At 43.5% G+C, this 20225-nt stretch overlaps 1 protein-coding gene across 2 annotated transcripts; it reads left to right on the top strand.

The window, feature by feature from the left end:
* Positions 1-4728: 4728 nt before the first annotated feature.
* SLC35H1 (solute carrier family 35 member H1) lies at positions 4729-20045 on the top strand. 2 transcript variants are annotated; one of them, XM_075277476.1, is made up of 10 exons: positions 4729-5102; positions 6679-6847; positions 8005-8155; positions 10369-10432; positions 10524-10596; positions 11712-11880; positions 13968-14051; positions 17326-17501; positions 18178-18307; positions 18966-20045. In XM_075277476.1, exons 2-10 carry the CDS (start codon positions 6734-6736, stop codon positions 19040-19042), a joined length of 1038 nt encoding a protein of 345 aa, XP_075133577.1. In that variant the 5' UTR covers positions 4729-5102; positions 6679-6733; the 3' UTR covers positions 19043-20045. The 2 variants fall into 2 exon arrangements, with proteins under 2 accessions (XP_075133577.1, XP_075133578.1); XM_075277477.1 differs by having other exon boundaries at positions 4735-4768.
* The last annotated feature ends 180 nt before the right edge of the window (positions 20046-20225 follow it).

Raw genomic sequence — 20225 nt, 5'->3', positions numbered from 1 at the left:
CATGTGATTGGAAGTGGCTCCCATTCCCTGGTTTGCTCCTCTCCTCCCTCCTCTTACCTGTGCTATGGGGGCTGGATGATTATAATAAAGCCAGTCTCCTTAGTACACAGGGGAGCAGGTACGAAGTGTAGAGGTGGGGGCTGGTTCTGATGATGTGACAGGGTCATAACTAACTCAGATCTACCTTTGTCCAGCTGCAATAAACGCTTGGACCAGGTAAGTTTATTTCAAGTTCCTGGGTAACCCCTTTAAGGCAGTTTGAATGTTTATATCTTTGCCCTTTGGAACACAGCTCAGCTGCATAATAGTCTACTTTGCAAAGGAAGTCTAAGAACACATCTCCTGTCTGATCAGTGACTGAGACTGCTGTTCTATATCCCACTCGTGCTTTACACTTGTCAGGGTCTGGGGTTTCTAGGTGGGGTGGAATAGACACACAAGTCCAAAACAACGGTAGAGTTTTATTTTCACTCACAAAAGGTAGTGCAGCAACAAAGGAAACAATACAAAAATAAATACCTGCCCGGCTAGGCTCTAACTAAACATAGAATAGGTTACCTCACCTATAATAACAGAAATCAAAAGCCAGTTGAATCACTCAGGACACAGCTCCAAAACTATGACCAAACTCTGCCAAAGTGTTGCTGCTGGAGCAACTTCTTAGGCCTCCTTGACGAGGAGACTCTCTGCGGCTGAGTCGCTGCTGGAACATCCCCAAAGTGTGGACTGGAGGTGGGTGGAATCACAGGTCCCACTACCAACCTACCTGCCATTCCTAAAAATCCAGCCCAGTACTGAGCATTTACCAAAATGCTCAGCAGACGAAAGTTGTCTGCAGAGAACAAACATTCCTGGAGTTTTCTCATCTCACCCACCTGAGTAGTCTGGGCGAGATGTACACCCCCTCCATTACCTGACCAGCCATCGGCTAACACACTGCAGATCCACTTATTTAGACTCACCACTCCAGGAAGTCTGTACACCCTGAGATGATTTTTCTTACAAAGAGAGATTAAAACTACAAGAAACTGAACCACCAGAGAGAAGAGAAGACAGATCAGGTAATTGCCACATATACTGTATACTATGGGGTTTTCTAGAAAGTAAATATTGATGATCTATTGTTAGGATAGGTCATCTATATCCAATCTATGCAGGTCTGATGCCTGGGACCCCTGCAGATCAGCTTCTCAAAGCATTGCTTGGATGAGTGCTGCTTCTTCACAAGCCAGTTATGTCATGTTCTCTTGTCACGTGGTCTGTTTACAGCAACTCAAAAAAAAATAAAAGGATTCACATCCCCAACACGCCTGCGTTCAGGATCTCTGTCCTCAGGATGGGGGCACTTATGGGCAACAGGTTGCTCCTGGTGAGTGTGTGTATGGATATACACTCACCGGCCACTTTATTAGGTACACCTGTCCAACTGCTCGTTAACACTTAATTTCTAATCAGCCAATCACATGGCGGCAACTCAGTGCATTTAGGCATGTAGACATGGTCAAGACAATCTCCTGCAGTTCAAACCGGGCATCAGTATGGGGAAGAAAGGTGATTTGAGTGCCTTTGAACGTGGCATGGTTGTTGGTGCCAGGAGGGCTGGTCTGAGTATTTCAGAAACTGCTGATCTACTGGGATTTTCACGCACAACCATCTCTAGGGTTTACAGAGAATGGTCCGAAAAAGAAAAAACATCCAGTGAGCGGCAGTTCTGTGGGTGGAAATGCGTTGTTCATGCCAGAGGTCAGAGGAGAATGGCCAGACTGGTTCGAGCTGATAGAAAGGCAACAGTGACTCAAATAGCCACCCATTACAACCAAGGTAGCCAGAAGAGCATCTCTGAACACACAGTACGTCCAACTTTGAGGCAGATGGGCTACAGCAGCAGAAGACCACGCCGGGTGCCACTCCTTTCAGCTAAGAACAGGAAACTGAGGCTACAATTTACACAAGCTCATCGAAATTGGACAATTGAAGATTGGAAAAATGTTGCCTGGTCTGATGAGTCTCGATTTCTGCTGCGACATTCGGATGGTAGGGTCAGAATTTGGCGTCAACAACATGAAAGCATGGATCCATCCTGCCTTGTATCAACGGTTCAGGCTGGTGGTGGTGGTGTCATGGTGTGGGGAATATTTTCTTGGCACTCTTTGGGCCCCTTGGTACCAATTGAGCATCGTTGCAACGCCAAAGCCTACCTGAGTATTGTTGCTGACCATGTCCATCCCTTTATGACCACAATGTACCCAACATCTGATGGCTACTTTCAGCAGGATAATGCAATGCCATGTCATAAAGCTGGAATCATCTCAGACTGGTTTCTTGAACATGACAATGAGTTCACTGTACTCCAATGGCCTCCACAGTCACCAGATCTCAATCCAATAGAGCATCTTTGGGATGTGGTGGAACGGGAGATTCGCATCATGGATGTGCAGCCGACAAATCTGCGGCAACTGTGTGATGCCATCATGTCAATATGGACCAAAATCTCTGAGGAATGCTTCCAGCACCTTGTTGAATCTATGCCACGAAGAATTGAGGCAGTTCTGAAGGCAAAAGGGGGTCCAACCCGTTACTAGCATGGTGTACCTAATAAAGTGGCCGGTGAGTGTATGTATGTATGTGTATGTATATATATATATATATATATATATATATATATATATATATTTTTTCCCCCACTTTGCTTTTCCACCCCTTCCAGGCTGAGGATAGGGACGCTCGTTGACTCTCCTACTTCTGGCGGCTTGTAAGCTATCTCCCTGCAACCTGATTTTGCACTGATTTAATGAGACATCATGTGCGTTCTTTTACAGTCCGTGTCTGTCTTACATGTAGGTTTTTGCGTGAAAAATCGGACATCTTTGTGAACGGACAGTTAAGGACAGACAGGACTGTAAAAGATGTAACAGACACAGTTAGGACTGTAAAAGATGTAACAGACACAGGACTGTAATAGATGTAACAGACACAGTTAGTGTCCGATGCTAATGTCCACGCAAGATTTTGCGCAGCCATTAGCATCGGACAGTAGCTGTCGGACACTGACGCTAGTGTGAATGCCCCTTAACAGATAGATTTACTCATCTTTTCCTGTATTTAAACATGTTTAAAAGATATATATTTATCTCTTGTGAAGACTGATTTAACCCTTTCAAGGTGAATTTCCTGAAGGAAAAAAAAAAGGGGGGTGGGGCCACATGGTGGCTCAGTGATTAGCACTGCACCCCTTGCAGCGCTGGAGTCCTGGGTACCAATCTGCCAGGATCAACATCTGCAAGGAGTTTGTATGTTCTCCCCGTGTTTGTGTGGATTTCCTCCCATACTACAAAGTCATACTGATAGGAAAAAAAATGTGCATTGTCATCCCTATATGGGGCTCACAAAAAGGGGCATTGTTTGACTTCTTTATTTATAAACCTTTTCGACCCTGTCCTGATTATTGCAATATGGGTCTCTTTCCCACATCCCAAGAATATATGTGTACGATTGCGATCATACCAGGCAAACAACCCTTGATCAATTTTTTTTTTTTTTTTGTAGATTGTGAGCCCCACATAGGGCTCACAATGTACATTTTTCCCTATCAGTATGTCTTTTTGTTGAATGGGATGGAAATCCATGCAAACACGGGGAGAACATACAAACTCCTTGCAGATGGTTTTTTGCCCTTGGCAGGATTCGAGCCAAGGACTCCAGCGCTGCAGTGCTAACCACTGAGCCACCGTGTGGCCCCCAACCCTTGATCAATTTTCTCCAAGCTGTGTTTTTCCATAATATAACCATTAAAAAAAAAATCCAATATCCAAAATATATAAAAATAACCAGGAAAAAGAATGTCTAAAAATTTAAATTGCTCCTTTAAGATAAAATGCATTGAAAAGCCAAATCGCTATTCTGCCAATTTACCCCCCCCCCCCCTCAAAAAAAGAAAAAGAAATAAAATGATCAAAGTAACAGACAATCCTCAAAATGGTGTAAATTAAAACTGCACCTTTTGCCGCCACATAAATCTTAATTATCTTGTACACAGGCAGAAACATTTATATTAAAAAAAAAAAAAAAAATTCATTTTGCAAAGTTATGAAAAATAAGACAATCATGATTCAAATCGAAAATCATCTATACTGTTGAAAAAAATAAAAAAAAATTAGATTTTTTTTTTTTTTTTGCAAAATTGCTTATTCCTACATCAAATTGTACATTGTTTGACTATTTTGATACTTAAAGTCGCAGCACCCTTGGCATCATGACGCGACGCCATTCACTAATATGAATGAAGGAGTTGTAAGGCGACCGGGCGTACTTGGTTGGGTGAAACTAATTCACATGGGGCACTTGTGGCCCTTCATTTTTGTAACTGTCGGGGATCCCAGTAATTATACTTGAATTGCCTACTGGGGATATCATATTTTGATAGGATAAATTCTTTAAGAGGTTAAAATATAGCAACCAGTTTTTGCATGTGAGAGTGAACTTGTTCCTGGCAAGGTAGGGTAGAGCAGTGGTCTCCAATCTGTGGCTCTCCACCTCTCCCATGATATTGGGAGTTGTAGTTGTGCAGTGGGTACAATGACTGAATAACATAAGGTTTTTAGTCAGGAAACAGAAGAAGAATCTTCCTAATGTGCTTCAGACCTTGCACATGCCTCTACCAATATGGCGGAAGGAGCAGGACGTCTTTGTGATACGTCACGGACTGCTCCCAGGATGCCCCGCGCCGTGAGCCACGTCTTGGTTAAGGAGCGCTCGCTGAGTAGAGGTGGTAGTGGGGTGTCAGGCGGGCGGAGTTGTCAGAGGGGCTCAGTACAGTGACCCGACAGTGTGGTGACCCCGTGTTATCTGTTAGGCCACCCAATGATGCTCCTGCCAGTCTGTGACCGCGCCTGTAGCCCCGGTGCATGATGGACACGTCCCATCTGTTGCAGAAACTGTGGTCAAGAGCTTGCAATCGATGAAGTCCATAGTATGGAGGAGCTAGGACTACCAGACTAATAAAGGCTGCAGATAGGAGCCCTGACCCTACACACAGGCTTACTAAAAGTTATGGCTAACGTAATACTAAGGCTGCAGGGGCAGTAAGTGTGGAGGCTGCAGGGGTAAGTTCTAAGTTACTTGTCTGCTAGGGGTATCTATGGGGGGTGAAGTTGCTCTTACCCTCTCATCTTGCTTATTGCACACTGCAGGTATACAGCTTCATCAGTACTTGGTGACATGGGTAAGGCTTTAGCCCTAGGACTCAATAGTTACAGCCTTGCTGACAAATATCCCATATGGTACAATCTCTCCCAAAAAAGGTCATCTCTAGGAAAAAGTCAGAATGACAAGCCTCAAGACATTATAGATTATATCCTAAGGAGGTCCAGAGACTCTGGAGTCAGGAGCAGGCGACTGTTATGTTGTTGTGTTTTTAACTTATTTACTGACCCCATTTCTGGGTCCACTTTCTGTTTGGCGCTGGTTATGGGGTCAGTCTTTGGTTGGCACTTTTTGCGGAGTGACTGAACAACACTGTTGCATTTAACTTATTGGCTATACATGGGGTGAGTGGTTAGCACTGCTTTATGGGGTCACTCTGCGGCTGGCACTGTTTACGGGGTCATTCTTCATGAAGTGACTAGCTGGCACTTTCTGGTGAGCCCCATTGATCTGGCCACGCTGTGGCTGGCACTGCTTATGGGGACATTCTTCATGAAGTGACTTTAGCTGACGCTTTCAACAGCTTTTAACTATTGGGTGACTATGGTGAGCCCCATTGATCTGGGGTCTCTTTGGCTGACACTGTTTATGGGGTCACTCTTTTAATGGCACTAGTTATGGAGGGACTCTAACCTGCACTGTCTATAACATTTAACTTATTGACTACATGGTATATGGGGTGACTCTGCTTAGCACCGTGTATGAGGTCATTTTTCCTGATGCATGGAATGGCATTGGCTGGCACTATCTATAGCTTTTAACATATTGTCTGCACTGAATATAGGGGGACTCTGGTGAGCACAAATGATGGGGTTACTCTTTGTATGGCATTTGTTATGGAGCAAGTTTGACCAGCACTTTGCCAGAGTGACAGCATCAATAGTGTTCACCAGAGTCACTCAATAAACACAGCCAATATGTTCAATGATTTTGGGGTGACTCTGGTGAGCTCTGTTGATATGGAGTGACCCACACTGTCGATAGTATTTAACTTCTGTATGGGGTGTCTCTGGTTAGCGCTACTTACGTGGTCACTACTGACTATGGGATCAGTCTTTTTGATGCTTGTAATGTTGTTTCTCCCATTGTATATGGGGTCACCTTTCTTGACACGCTTTGTCTGGCACTGTTTATGGGGTCATTCTTCCCGATACTTGAATGTAGTGTTTTTGACTTGGATTTTTTATAGTGTTAACTTATTGGCTGGGAGTTTGTGGTGATAACCGCTGGTCGCGTCTACTCCCTCCGCCCTAAATCCTGGGATTCTTGTTTTCCATATCTACCAATCAGAGATTAGCTTTCTTATTCTAAACTACACTGTGGTGACTGGTTGGGTGCTGTGGCCAACAAGGCGATTAACCTGAACGATCACCTTTATGGTAGCTAGAGATTGGCATAGTGTTCTCAACTCTTAGAACTCAGATAAAACACTGCGATACTTTATTACTTCTTATGTCTTCATGGTTTTGTTCACAGTTGCCCCTTGGATGCGTACATCCGAATACAGAAAACTGATGGTGTTGCTGAGAAAATGGCGTTACCTTGCTGGGCCGTAATATGGAAGATCCTTCTCACTGTAGGCCTGGTCCTCTTCTACTACTCTTTCTCCATTGGGATAACTTTTTATAACAAGTGGCTGCTTAAGGTAGGTGTATGGGGTTACCAAACTGTCAGAAGTGGCAGATGTGCTGGAGTCCTCAAAATAGTGTTGCCATATAGTTCCTATAGTTGACAATTTTAGTTCCAGGCTTCCCCATACACAGGCATTTGTTCTGAATGACAGAAGCTTATCTCCTTTTGAGGATAAAAGAATTGTCTGTTGAAATTTATCAAATCTCGTCCATCTTCCTCTTTGCATGTGCCTTCAGGGGAGAGTTGGCAAACCCCTATATTGTACACATAAGGGTCGGTGTACACAGTTTTTTGGCGCTGATTCAGCGTCAAAATCAGCGCCAAAAAACTCTGCGTGCACTGTGATCCTAAGGTTGTCGGCCATTGTCACTGAAATCAGAAGGTTTGGTTGATTTTAGTTTTATAAATGGGCATCTTAAAGAGTCTGCCCGGGCAGTATTTATTCATTTACTTGGTCCTGGGGATACTTTTGATGGACCCAGAGGTTTCAGCAACATTGCAAACTCTGGGTCATGTGATTGAAGGCAGTGCTCCATCTCGCCTTCTTCCCCAATCTCACAGGTAAATTAATGGCTGGCTGGCCATAGTAAGGCCCCCTTCATAGCACGTGTAATTAATTACCTATGAGTTTGCGGAAGGAGCGGGCAGAGTATTCGGGGGAGCCGTATGCTGCCTCTGATCAAATGGCCTGAGGATCATGATGTCACTGAAAACCCTGGGTCTATTAAAAGTATCCCTGGGACCAAGTAAGTGAATAAATACTCCCCGGAGAGCCATTTTAAGGGTTATAGACACCTTTGATGCCATTTTTAACTGATTTGGTAATAAATCAGATTGAAAGATGATCCAGAAGAGATGAGACTGGAAGCCAAGCCATCGTATTGGAATCTTTCCATTCTTCTATTCATTCTTCCATTCCATCATTCTGCAGCTTGCTATGTAGTGTAAAACATAGCTGCTGCAAAAGCCCAAAAATACATATAAATCAATAATAAATTATATAGCCACAAAGGTGTTTATTGCCTATTCAGTAGGTGTTAGCCCTAGTAGCCCCATTGTTCTTATAGTCACTACTATATATAGGTGCAAATGAAAAGATTGTTGCATTTTATTATTGTACGTAGATATTTTATAGGTTTTTTTAACATCTTTTTTTTTTAATTTTTACAGCGATTTCACTTTCCTCTCTTCATGACCCTTGTTCATCTCCTGATGATCTTCATCTTCTCCGCATTTACTAGAACATTGATGGCCTGTGTCAGTGGACGGACACGAGTTATCCTGACGTGGTCAGACTACCTCAAAAAGGTGGCCCCCACAGGTACAGTCACATTATTGCCTTTTAACCATTTCTAGAGCATTTATGTCTCTTTTAGGACATGGTTATGTATGATACTCTGTATACCTACAATCTAGTGGTATGGCTTCATAGAATTTCTCACTAATGGGTTGCTATATAATTTAGTATCAGCTGACATAATATATTAACATTTGCCTTGTTCTGTAATTATTATGAAAGCAAGTGTCTCCTGGAGGAGATATTCTGATTTGTCTTTAATCCCAGATTTTATTAGTAGGTTTCTGGAAAATCAGGCATTGATCTATATGGAGCCACCTTTCAAAAGTTGGCGCTAGAGCAGGTTTGCCTTTTTTTTTTTCCACCAAGGAAAACTTATTTGCACATTATATTTCCATATACATTCTGAACATTCTCTTTGTCACTTGTAGCCCATAATTATTGTTCGTGTCCCCAATTTAACTTGACGAAGAAATCCTCCCACTCCTTTTTTGTCATACAATTCCTTTAACGAGAGATAAGGAATTTATTGGCCTACAGTGAGACTCTGGAGATTTTTTATTTTTTAAAATTTTGGGTAATTTACTCTACCAAGGCCATTACCCCTCTCTCTCAAATACAGTCAAAGTGTTTAAAGGGATCCTATCATACAAACCTTTATTTTATTTATCATATAAACCTTTAAATTCTTCTTCTACCTTTCGTTGTCTTCTCCGCGCCGCCGTTCCGTAGGAATCCCGGTTCTTTTCGGTACGCAAATGAGTTCTCTCGCAGCACTGGGGGCGGCCCCAGCGCTCAAACAGCACTGGGGGCGGCCCCATTGCTGCGAGAGAACTCTCTCCAGCACCACCTCCATCTTCGTCAGCAGCGTCCTCTTCTTCCCGCGGTGGCTTGTAACTTCTAGGCCTCGGGCCTTGGGCAGAGCAGACTGCGCATGCCCACAGTCCATGAGAAAATGGCCGCATACAATACTGCACAAGCGGCCATTTTCTCGTGGCTTGTGGGCATGTGCAGTCTGCTCTGCCCGAGGCCTAGAAGTTACAAGAGCCACCGCCGGAAGAAGAGGATGAAGAGGACGCTGCTGACGAAGATGGAGGCGGCGCTGGAAAGAGTTCTCTTGCAGCGCGGGAACCCCCCCATTGCTGTTTGAGCTCTGGGGCCCACCCCCAGTGCTGCGAGAGAACTCATTTGCATACCAACAAGAATCAGGATTCCTACAAAACGACGGTGCGGAGAAGACATACAAAATGTAGGAGAAGAGAAGCCTTTCTTAAGGCTATTCCGATGTGTTACTCAGAAAAAAAAAAAGGGTTTGTGTGATAGGATCCCTTTAAAGTGCCGTGTACTCTGTAGGTTTATGACTCCAAGGCAATGCATGGTGCAATTTCAGACAACAGCAGCAGAACTGAGTAGGGAAGCCTAATTTTGGCAAATAGTTATTACTTTTGGGGCCATTTTTTAATAGCTAGAAATGTTTTCAGATTTCTAATTTATCTTTTTACTTTTTATTCCCCTTCTTTCTTCCTGCTTTGATCACCCACTCTGAATTCATTGATAAAATCCTTCTCCGGAGAGAAGGCTGCTTTTTAGATTTACTGCAGCTTACAGCTGCTGCCCATCTATGGGGGGAGGGAAGAGGGAGCAGTTGATGAGTGTGAGAGGCAGAGAGACAAACATAGATTCTGCTACAGCTTCTAGTACGTTTTATCTCTCATCCCACTGCTGGAGTTAAGGTTGTTGCTTATAGAAGTACATGGGAAGCAGGAGGATGGAGCGACTTTTAAGTGTGAGAAATACGCAGATGCTGCTGCAGCTGCTAGTAAGTTTTCTGTTTCACCCCAGTGTTGGATTTACATCTACTCTGTTTTGTGTAATATTTTCCATGGTACTACTGCTTCTAGTTAAGGTCTGCAGAGAGATTGGGAAGAAGATTCTCCTTTTCCTAGTATCTTTTTTCCTGCTCCTTTGTCCCATTTCCACTTTCCATGGACTTCTAGAATCTCTAGGTGTATGGACTCCTGGGTACAGATTTGATCAGTAAATTCAGAGTCAGTGATCAGTGTGGGAGGCAGGGTTGAATAGGGGAGGAGTATTATAAGTGGAGAAAGGGGTATTTTTCTGTAATGGAAGATATGTCAGAAAGTTTCTTATATTGACTTCTATGGCTTTGCCGCCAAATTTATAAATACAGACCTACAAGGCATTTAGTAATTCTCTTTTTTTTTTTTTGCTTTCAGCTGTGGCTACTGCTCTGGACATTGGACTGTCCAATTGGAGTTTCCTGTACATTACTGTGTCTCTGTGAGTTGGGGCATATCATGTAATGCTATAAATCTAATTGTAGCCGGACAATGTGTAACAGTCTGTAATGCACCATTTATGTGGTCACCAGGTACACCATGACCAAGTCTTCTGCTGTTCTCTTCATCCTCTTCTTCTCACTTCTCTTCAAGTTAGAGGAACTGGTGAGTCACTTTTCTGCAGGTGCTGGGTGGAGATGGTGTCCGCTGGGGTTTATTGGATTCAGCTTCTTATGTGTCATCTGCATTACATCTGGGGAATGAACGATACTCGTCTGCTAAAATAATTTGTAATTTATGATCTTCTAATGTGTTGTGTTGCAGCTGAGGGTTTGTGTTTAATGTATCCGCCTCATTAAAGGTGATAATTAGGGGAGAGGATTAGAATACCATGGAAAAGTACCATGAACCAAACTGGATCTTCTTAGCGGCAGCTAAAACTATGTAATTTATGTAATTTTTAATTGAAAAAGCAAGTTTTTTTTTGTTTTTTTTTTTCAAACACTTCTACACACTTCCATGCCTCTGTGAGTACAAGGTATGGGAACTATCAAACTACCATTAACTTTAATAGAAAGAGGTGGAAACCTGGTCAGCCACATCTGCATTCAATATCTAACTGGATGTGTTTGCCATCTTACCTTGCAATGTGTGAGTCAAGTGACCCTTATTCTCCAGGTAGTCAATGTCCAAGAGGCAAGAGATGCCATGGCTGTATGTACATGATGTGCCCACAGGTAAAAGCTATCCATACCACTAAAATGCTTATGACCCCCAGGAATGTGCATGTAGTGTATATGTGTGCGTCACTGGGCGCTATGGTTGTGACATAATATCACATTCTAAGAGCCACTTAAGGCCAATGCAAAAGGCTATCGTGTGGTTTGTTTTTTTTTTGTTTGTTTTGTTTTGTTTTTGTAGGCCTACATTTAGGAAAATCAGTGAGTATTAGACTGTTGAGTGTCAAACTTATCCCATACGGAGTACAGGACAGTAGACCGCGATAGTTCAAGATCTCACAGCCTCATAGTGACTTAGTTCAGACAAGCCACAGTCCATCCAGGAAATTTGGTCATTGAACATTCTGTGTTTCTTGGACTGAACACGGCTCTCCAGGTTCCGAATTCGTTCTTTCATCCTCTTTCTCCATTTATTAAACATAGTATTGATGTTCTGGACGACCTCTCCCAGAAATGTCTTTGTAATGTCAGAGAAAACTGGTGTAAGCTAAGTAGATCTCTTTGACTAAACTAAGACTTATTTTATCCTATGTCATGTAGAAACCAGCTCTTATCCTAGTCGTACTGCTTATATCTGGAGGCCTCTTCATGTTCACGTTCAAGTCAACACAGTTTGATGCCAGAGGCTTCTTTCTCGTTCTTGCTGCATCATGTCTTGGTGGGATCAGGTGGACCCTGACTCAGATCCTTATGCAGAAAGCAGAACTGGGTAAGTGGCATCAGTGAATGAGGTCTGCTTGTTGTCTAGACCCAACAGTTTTTGTTGCACAGCCAAGTGGGTCTTATGTTACCAAGTCACTAGTGGTTAACTCTCTGTGGTCACTCCTAGCAGGGGTGCGTTTTTAGCCCTCATGTACAGATACCCATCAAATAATGTCATGATTCTTACACTACCTGACCTCACTTTAAGGGGTTTTCTGGCCCCAAATGTTGTTTTTTTTTCATACTGTTGATCTTCTGTTGAGAATCCGATGGCGCTGCAATTCCCCAGAATCACTGGACTGCTACCAGGAGAGGCACTGCCTAGCCACTAGCAGCTTCAGGCACCCTCTGGACATGACCACTTCACACTTTGAGCTGAGTCCCCTAACTTCTTTTTAGTAAGTGAGGAAAGCGGCAGAGATTGTTGGTGTCGGCACCTCCTAAATATTGAGCCAGACCATATGTGACAGCATGTTGAGGCCATATATTTGGTATAAATACTTTGGTAAATCTGCCCCCTTGTATCAGTTATGGCAGGTATCATATATCTCACCTTGTTCTCCTTGTTTTATGGTTATTTGGTGTGACATTTGACCCATCAGTTCTTCTCTGTGCTTGCAGACAGTTTTTAAAGGAACTCGGCGGGGAGGTTGTTCCTGCCGTCTCAGGGAACTAAGCATAGATCCTCTGTGGATGTAGGCTTGCTCCAATCCTTCTGTCTCTTTATGTAATGTCACTATGGGAAGAATATGCAAATCCGCCTTCCATGATGTAATTAGGAAGACAGTTGCTGCCTCATTGTTGCAAACCAATAGAGGGCGCTCACTGGAATGTGCAAGCCTGTCTTAAGACAGGATTCCAGTGAAATAACCCAATAATGGCTGCTCCCTTTAGCCTCATGCCCGACCTTCCAAGAGGCCTTTGTTTAGCAATGACGCTGGGATTATTACCAGATTATAGTCTCTCAATCGAGGACAGCTGTTTCGATCTGGTTGGATCTCATCAGCCCGATGTAGAGAGGACTATAACCTGGTAGAGGTGAGAGGCTTAGACAGGGTTCGGGGGATATTGTCGCTCCTTAGGGAGAGACCACCATATAGGTGTGTGGAGACTTGTTAAGCCTTTAGCACTCCACTTTGCAAGGAACTATGGGAAGAATATGCAAATCCGCCTTCCATGATGTAATTAGGAAGACAGTTGCTGCCTCATTGTTGCAAACCAATAGAGGGCGCTCACTGGAATGTGCAAGCCTGTCTTAAGACAGGATTCCAGTGAAATAACCCAATAATGGCTGCTCCCTTTAGCCTCATGCCCGACCTTCCAAGAGGCCTTTGTTTAGCAATGACGCTGGGATTATTACCAGATTATAGTCTCTCAATCGAGGACAGCTGTTTCGATCTGGTTGGATCTCATCAGCCCGATGTAGAGAGGACTATAACCTGGTAGAGGTGAGAGGCTTAGACAGGGTTCGGGGGATATTGTCACTCCTTAGATCGAAACAGCTGTCCTCGATTGAGAGACTATAATCTGGTAATAATCCCAGCGTCATTGCTAAACAAAGGCCTCTTGGAAGGTCGGGCATGAGGCTAAAGGGAGCAGCCATTATTGGGTTATTTCACTGGAATCCTGTCTTAAGACAGGCTTGCACATTCCAGTGAGCGCCCTCTATTGGTTTGCAACAATGAGGCAGCAACTGTCTTCCTAATTACATCATGGAAGGCGGATTTGCATATTCTTCCCATAGTTCCTTGCAAAGTGGAGTGCTAAAGGCTTAACAAGTCTCCACACACCTATATGGTGGTCTCTCCCTAAGGAGTGACAATATCCCCCGAACTATGTAATGTCAGACAGACTGGATGAAGTTGAGATCAGGGCTATATCTGTAGGGACCATATTACCACTTGCAGGACTCCTCTTTCAAAGGGCAAAGGTCACATCAAATTTTGATGGGAATTACATTTCTCTCTTCGTAATTTTGTTACTTGATAAAATTAAACTATAAACTAACACTTCTACTTCTGAAAGCGTTCTTACTTTGCAACTTTTGCACTGTAGCGTACCTGCTCATTTTTGCTATCTTGCTTTCTATTCTAGGTTTACAGAATCCTATAGACACCATGTTTCATTTACAGCCCCTCATGTTCCTTAGCCTATTTCCACTGTTTATTGGCATTGAAGGTGAGGTTAACAGCTTGTGTTACCATTGGTTTAGTAATGTGGATTTATCTACAATTGCACCTAGTGGGTATATGGCAAACCACAATGAAACAAAAATCTGTTGTAAATAGAAGGTTTTTGTTAAGAAGGTAGATTTTCCGGTAATATTTAGCGGATTCTTATGTTTTTGTTTCTGAGAAAGCTGGGTACTGACTAATATGGAATTTATTGGTCATTCTTAAACAAAACACTATTAGTTGGCTGCAGCTCCCAACCACCTGGGAGGGATTTATGGAACAGCGTCAAACAGCACAGTTCAGCTGTTTCCATCAATCCCACCCTGATTAAGCCTTGAGGTCAACTATTCCTGTCTTGGCCATGATTGGCTAAGATGGGAATAACCCTTAGGGTAAGTTCACACAGAGATTTTTGGTCAGGATTTTGAGGCCATATCCGCCTCAAAATCCTGACCAAAAAGACGGCTGCCATTGAAATCAATGGGAGCCGCTCAGGAGTTTTTTCCAGGAGCCATTTCTTCGAGATGCTCATTCTTCAGGTCAAGTCACCTTGCGATTCGGCCTGAAGACACTCCCTCCTCTGGACTAGGCCCATTCATTGTGCCTAATCCGGAGTGGAACGCGCGACTGGATGCCGGTGCAGTGGACCAGCTTTCAGTCGCGGCTACCCAGTTTTTTGGTCCGGAACCTGAGTTGGCCTAAAGACACTGCAGAAAAAACTGTTGCGAAATCACATTACATTTTTTTTCTGCAGTATTTTTCAGAGCAGGTTCTACAGACTTCTAAACACTCATGTTTTTGAAATTGCAGCATGTCCGCTGCAGAATTTTTAATTTTTTTTGCAATGCTTGAGTGGGATTAGCCAGAGTCATATCCACTTTGCAGGTATTGCAATAAAAAAACTGTGTTTTTGCAACGTGGGGTCACGGTCTAAACGGATTTTTCCATGAATATTGTAGATATTAAAATTTGTAGATAACTAGTAGTTATTAGAGATGAGCGAACAGTGTTCTATCGAACACATGTTCGATCGGATATCAGGCTGTTCGATGTGTTCGATTCGAATCGAACATCACATGGCAAACTCCAAAAAAATTCGATTCCCCTCCCACCTTCCCTGGCGCTTTTTTTGCACCAATAACCGCGCAGGGGAGGTGGGACAGGAACTACGACACCGGAGGCATCGAAAAAAATCGGAAAAAGTCATTGGCTGCCGAAATCAGGTGACCTCCATTTTAGACGAATAGTGGATTTCAAATCCGGGTCATATGAGAATGTGAACTTTGTGACTATGAGACAGGGATAGCTGTACAGGCAGGGATAGCTAGGGATAACCTTTATTTAGGTAGGAATGTTATTAAAAATAACTTTTTGGGGCTCTATGGGGTGTGTAATTGTGATTTTTGTGACATAAACTTTTTCCCATAGGAATGCATTGGACAGCGCTGATTGGCCAGAGTACAGAATTCGACCAATCAGCGCTGGCTTTGCTGGAGGAGGCGGAGTCTAAGATCGCTCCACACCAGTCTCCATTCAGGTCCGACCTTAGACTCCGCCTCCTCCGGCAGAGCCAGCGCTGATTGGCCGAAGGCTGGCCAATGCATTCCTATGGGTATGCACAGACTTAGCAGTGCTGAGCCAGTGCTGCTCAACTACACCGTGTGCCGGTCAGCCCATCTGATATAGCAGAGCCGAGTGTGCACACTCGGCTCTGCTACATCAGATGTAGCAGAGCCGAGGGAGTACTAGAACCCTTATGCACACTCGGCTCTGCTACATCTGATGTAGCAGAGCCGAGTGTGCATAAGGGTTCTAGTGCACCCTCGGCTCTGCTACATCTCATGGGCCAATCAGCACTGGCCAATGCATTCTATTAGCCCGATGAAGTAGAGCTGAATGTGTGTGCTTAGCTCAACTACGCCGGTGGAGTAGTTGAGCTAAGAACACACATTCAGCTCTACTTCATCGGGCTAATAGAATGCATTGGCCAATCAGCGCTGGCCAATGCATTCTATTAGCGTGAGCTGAGTTTGCACAGGGGTTCCAGTGCACCCTCGGCTCTGCTACATCTGATGTAGCAAAGCCGAGTGTGCATAAGGGTTCTAGTGCACCCTCGGCTCTGCTACATCTGATGTAGCAGAGCCGAGTGTGCACACTTGGCTCTGCTATATCAGATGGGCTGACCGGCACACGGTGTAGTTGAGCAGAACTGGCTCAGCACTGCTAAGTCTCTGCATACCCATAGGAATGCATTGGCCAGCCTTCGGCCAATCAGCGCTGGCTCTGCCGGAGGAGGCGGAGTCTAAGGTCGGACCTGAATGGAGACTGGTGTGGAGCGATCTTAGACTCCGCCTCCTCCAGCAGAGCCAGCGCTGATTGGTCGAATTCCGTACTCTGGCCAATCAGCGCTGTCCAATGCATTCCTATGGGGAAAAGTTAGCTTGCGAAAATCGCAAGCTGACAGGGATTTCCATGAAATAAAGTGATTTATATGCCCCCAGACATGCTTCCCCTGCTGTCCCAGTGTCATTCCAGGGTGTTGGTATCATTTCCTGGGGTGTCATAGTGGACTTGGTGACCCTCCAGACACGGATTTGGGTTTCCCCCTTAACAAGTATATGTTCCCCATAGACTATAATGGGGTTCGAAACCCGTTCGAACACTCGAACAGTGAGCGGCTGTTCGAATTGAATTTCGAACCTCGAACATTTTAGTGTTCGCTCATCTCTAGTAGTTATACATTTTTGCAAACATAAGTAATAAAAATTTTAGTTTTTAAGGATTTTCTCTAACCATCTTAGTGGTGACATCTGTTGCCAATGGACATGACCATGAATGCAGAATCTTTCTATGATCTGGGGCTTGTCAGTAACCCAGCCATGATTTCCTTATTGTGTCCGGGTTATCCGGGTTATCTTATTATACATGTCGTGTTCCTGCCTGATAATTTGTCCACAATAAGGACATCATGGCTGAGTTTCTCACAAGTCCCAGATTATAGAAAGTTTCTGCATTCATGGCAACCGATCAAGACAACAGATGTCACCGCTAAGATGGTTAGAGAAAATTAAAAATTACATAATTATGTTCATGTGAAACCCCTTTTAAAGCCTCTATGTTTGATGTCACTTAGCTTTCCCAGATGTGTGATCATCGCTCCTGTATTATTATGCAGTGATACATTTTAGGTAATAAAGTGATATTGCTGCCAGCTTTGTGCCTACCTTCTCACAATCTTATCATAAACACTACTTCTAACTGTTCGGCTTGACTTTTAGGCTTACACGTATCCACATCCACACAGCTTTTTCGGTATCATGATGTTGAGAGCCTGCTTGTACTGTTAGCTACTCTTGGTGTCGGAGGACTACTTGCATTCGGCCTTGGATATTCTGAGTTTCTGCTGGTTTCAAAAACATCCAGTCTCACTCTCTCCATAGCTGGCATTTTCAAGGTACAGACGTTTGCTGTTTTTAAGGATGTCCTTGTTGTCTAACCTGGACATCTATGTTTGTCAGATGTTTGTGGTGGCACTTTAAGTGCAACCAAGCAACCACATGTTGTGCCATTTTGGCTACTAGGATCACTGAAAGAATACATCGGGTATATAGAGCTGTGTCAACTCTGCTATACCTGAGATTGGACCACAATGGAGACTGCTGTGGACCGATCTTAGACTCTGCCTCCTCAAAGATGAGCCTCCGGCAGAACCAGCGTTGATTGGCCGAATGCTGTACACTGTATGGCATTTGGCCAATCAACACTGGTCAATGCATTCCTATGGGAAAAAGTCAGCTCCCGCATTATTAGTGGCATAATACAGGGACTTGGGCATGTTAGATGCCCCCAGGCATACTTCCCCTGCTGTCCCAGTTACATTCCAGGGAGTTGGCATCATTTCCTGGGGTGTCATAGTCGACTTGGTGACTCTCCTGAGTCGAATAGTGGTTTCCCCTGAAACAAAGCTTTTTTTCCCCCATAGACTATAATGGGATTCGATATTCGTTCAAATAGTCGAATATTGAGGGGCTATTCGAAACGAATAATGAACATCAAATATTCCACTGTTCGCTCATCTCTAATAGGAACGTATTGTATAACACCGAGTGACGTACTGATTTTATTGTCAGGAGCTCTGCGTGCTGTTATTGGCGACACATCTCTTTGGTGATAAATTAACACTGCTCAACTGGTCTGGATTCGCTGTCTGCATCTCTGGTATTGCCTTGCATGTCGCTTTAAGGACCACTCATACTAAAGGTAACTGCCAGCAAGGATGTGTATATAGTTATATTTATACAGTCTATAGTAAGATAGATGGATTTGATGGATACTATAGGTAGGATAGATGGGATACAGTGAGTAGGAGAGATACGACAGATAGGTACCGTAGATAGATAGATACCATGAATGGATGGAGGCCACAATAGATACTATTGATGGATGGACCCAATAGATACCATAGATAGATAGCTATGATGAATGGAAATGTGATAGGTGGGATAGATATGGATATGATGGATACTATAGGTAGGTTAGATAGGACACAGTGAGTAGGATAGATAGATAGATAGATAGATAGATAGATAGATAGATAGATAGATAGATAGATAGATAGATAGATAGATACCATGAATGATGGATGGATACAGTAGATACCACGGATGGATGGACACAATAGATACTACGGATAGATGGACACAGTAGATACCATAGATAGATAGGATGATTGGAAATGTGATATGTGCAATAGATAAGGCTAGATGGGATATGATAGATACTGTAACTGCGACAGGTGGGTAGATTAGATCTCATAGGTACATAAATAAAATATATTGATCACATAGATGGATAACTATAACTGCAAGTGTACATGGCTCTCTTTTTTTTTTTTTTCTATTATGTGCAATCCACAAAGAACACAGAGTGTCTCTAAGCACAGACATGGAGCTTCTACTCAGAGGAGGTGAAGATGAGGAGGATGAGGAGACATGACTTCCAAACTCACTGCAGGACATGGAACTAGTAGACCAGACGGACCTCAAAAACTTTGGAAGGAACTGATGATGTGAATTTCCCCTAGCACAGTATGGAGGCTGTGCTACATTTCCCCACATGTGAAGAGCGGTGACCCATGTGGTATCCTACTACTAAGAGTATGGCGGCAGAGACCAGGATATTACCTTCTACATGGGTACCCTGAGAGCTGGCTTCTCTCTCTGACCGACGCCCATTGGCTTATGCTTCTGCCGGTGTGGGGCCGTCTGCCTACCTCCACTACATAAACATATTTCGTCTTCTTATTTATTAGGTTTACACTGATCCTAAATTTTGGAGTTTACCCTACATGTCACTTGTGTGAAGACTGTACAGGACATTTGCGTCTAATGACAGGTATTGTCTCCTGGGAACAGTCACTGCCATACTTATTATACGCTGTTATGTACCAGTGGATGGTAATGAATTGAAATGTACGGTGATCACTTCTGGAATTGTTGGGGCGCCCTGGTATGTAAAACCTGAGAGATTATGTTCAACAGTTTACATATAGAATTAATGTGCATGGAAAGTTGGGTAGCTTTGTACATATATTGCATTACTTTTTCGGATACTCCAGAGCTGTATTCATAATTCTGAAGTTTCTGTCTCTTGTTGGTTAAGTGTCTGCGTAGAGTTATCTGAAGTAGGCAACAATAATATCCCACAGTGTAAATGGAGCTCAGAAAAACTTTTAGGGAAGTGTAGGTGTGTTGGCAAGCTAACAACAACCAGCAGAATTGGAAGCGCAGCTCTGCAGGACAGGACAAGTTGTAACTCAGGATCAGTACTACATAAATAATGCACTGTATTTACAACATTGGTCAACTTTTAAGAAGGTTTTATACTGTATATATGTTAACTGTAATATTCATCTTCACATGTGAACATAGGCTTTTAAGATGGAGTTTTTTAGGTGTGTGCTTTGATCTTCATGATCATGGACCAATTCATTAAAGGGTAAAACAAGTCCTGTGACTATGCTGGATTTTCATTACCACTGGTGGTGTGTACTTCTCAGGAGGAGATGAACCATGGTCCTGAGCACCAGGACTGGGAATATTGCTTTCATGTGTCAACACATCATGGCTGGAGGGCAGCAGACAAAGACCAGCGTTGAATCCAGGAATTGGTGGCACAG

The sequence above is a fragment of the Leptodactylus fuscus genome, chromosome 6 (genome assembly GCF_031893055.1).
Source record: "Leptodactylus fuscus isolate aLepFus1 chromosome 6, aLepFus1.hap2, whole genome shotgun sequence".
NCBI lineage: Eukaryota > Metazoa > Chordata > Amphibia > Anura > Leptodactylidae > Leptodactylus > Leptodactylus fuscus.
Note: the sequence above shows the minus strand (reverse complement) of the source record. Positions and strands in the feature narration are given on the sequence as shown.

Coding starts and splice junctions, on each gene's coding strand:
- SLC35H1 (XM_075277476.1), top strand. CDS start 6,734: ATGGCGTTACCTTGCTGGGCCGTAATATGGAAGATCCTTCTCACTGTA. Junction 8,156..10,368: donor CAAAAAGGTGGCCCCCACAG/GTACAGTCACAT, acceptor TTTTGCTTTCAG/CTGTGGCTACTGCTCTGGAC. Junction 17,502..18,177: donor CCATAGCTGGCATTTTCAAG/GTACAGACGTTT, acceptor TTTTATTGTCAG/GAGCTCTGCGTGCTGTTATT.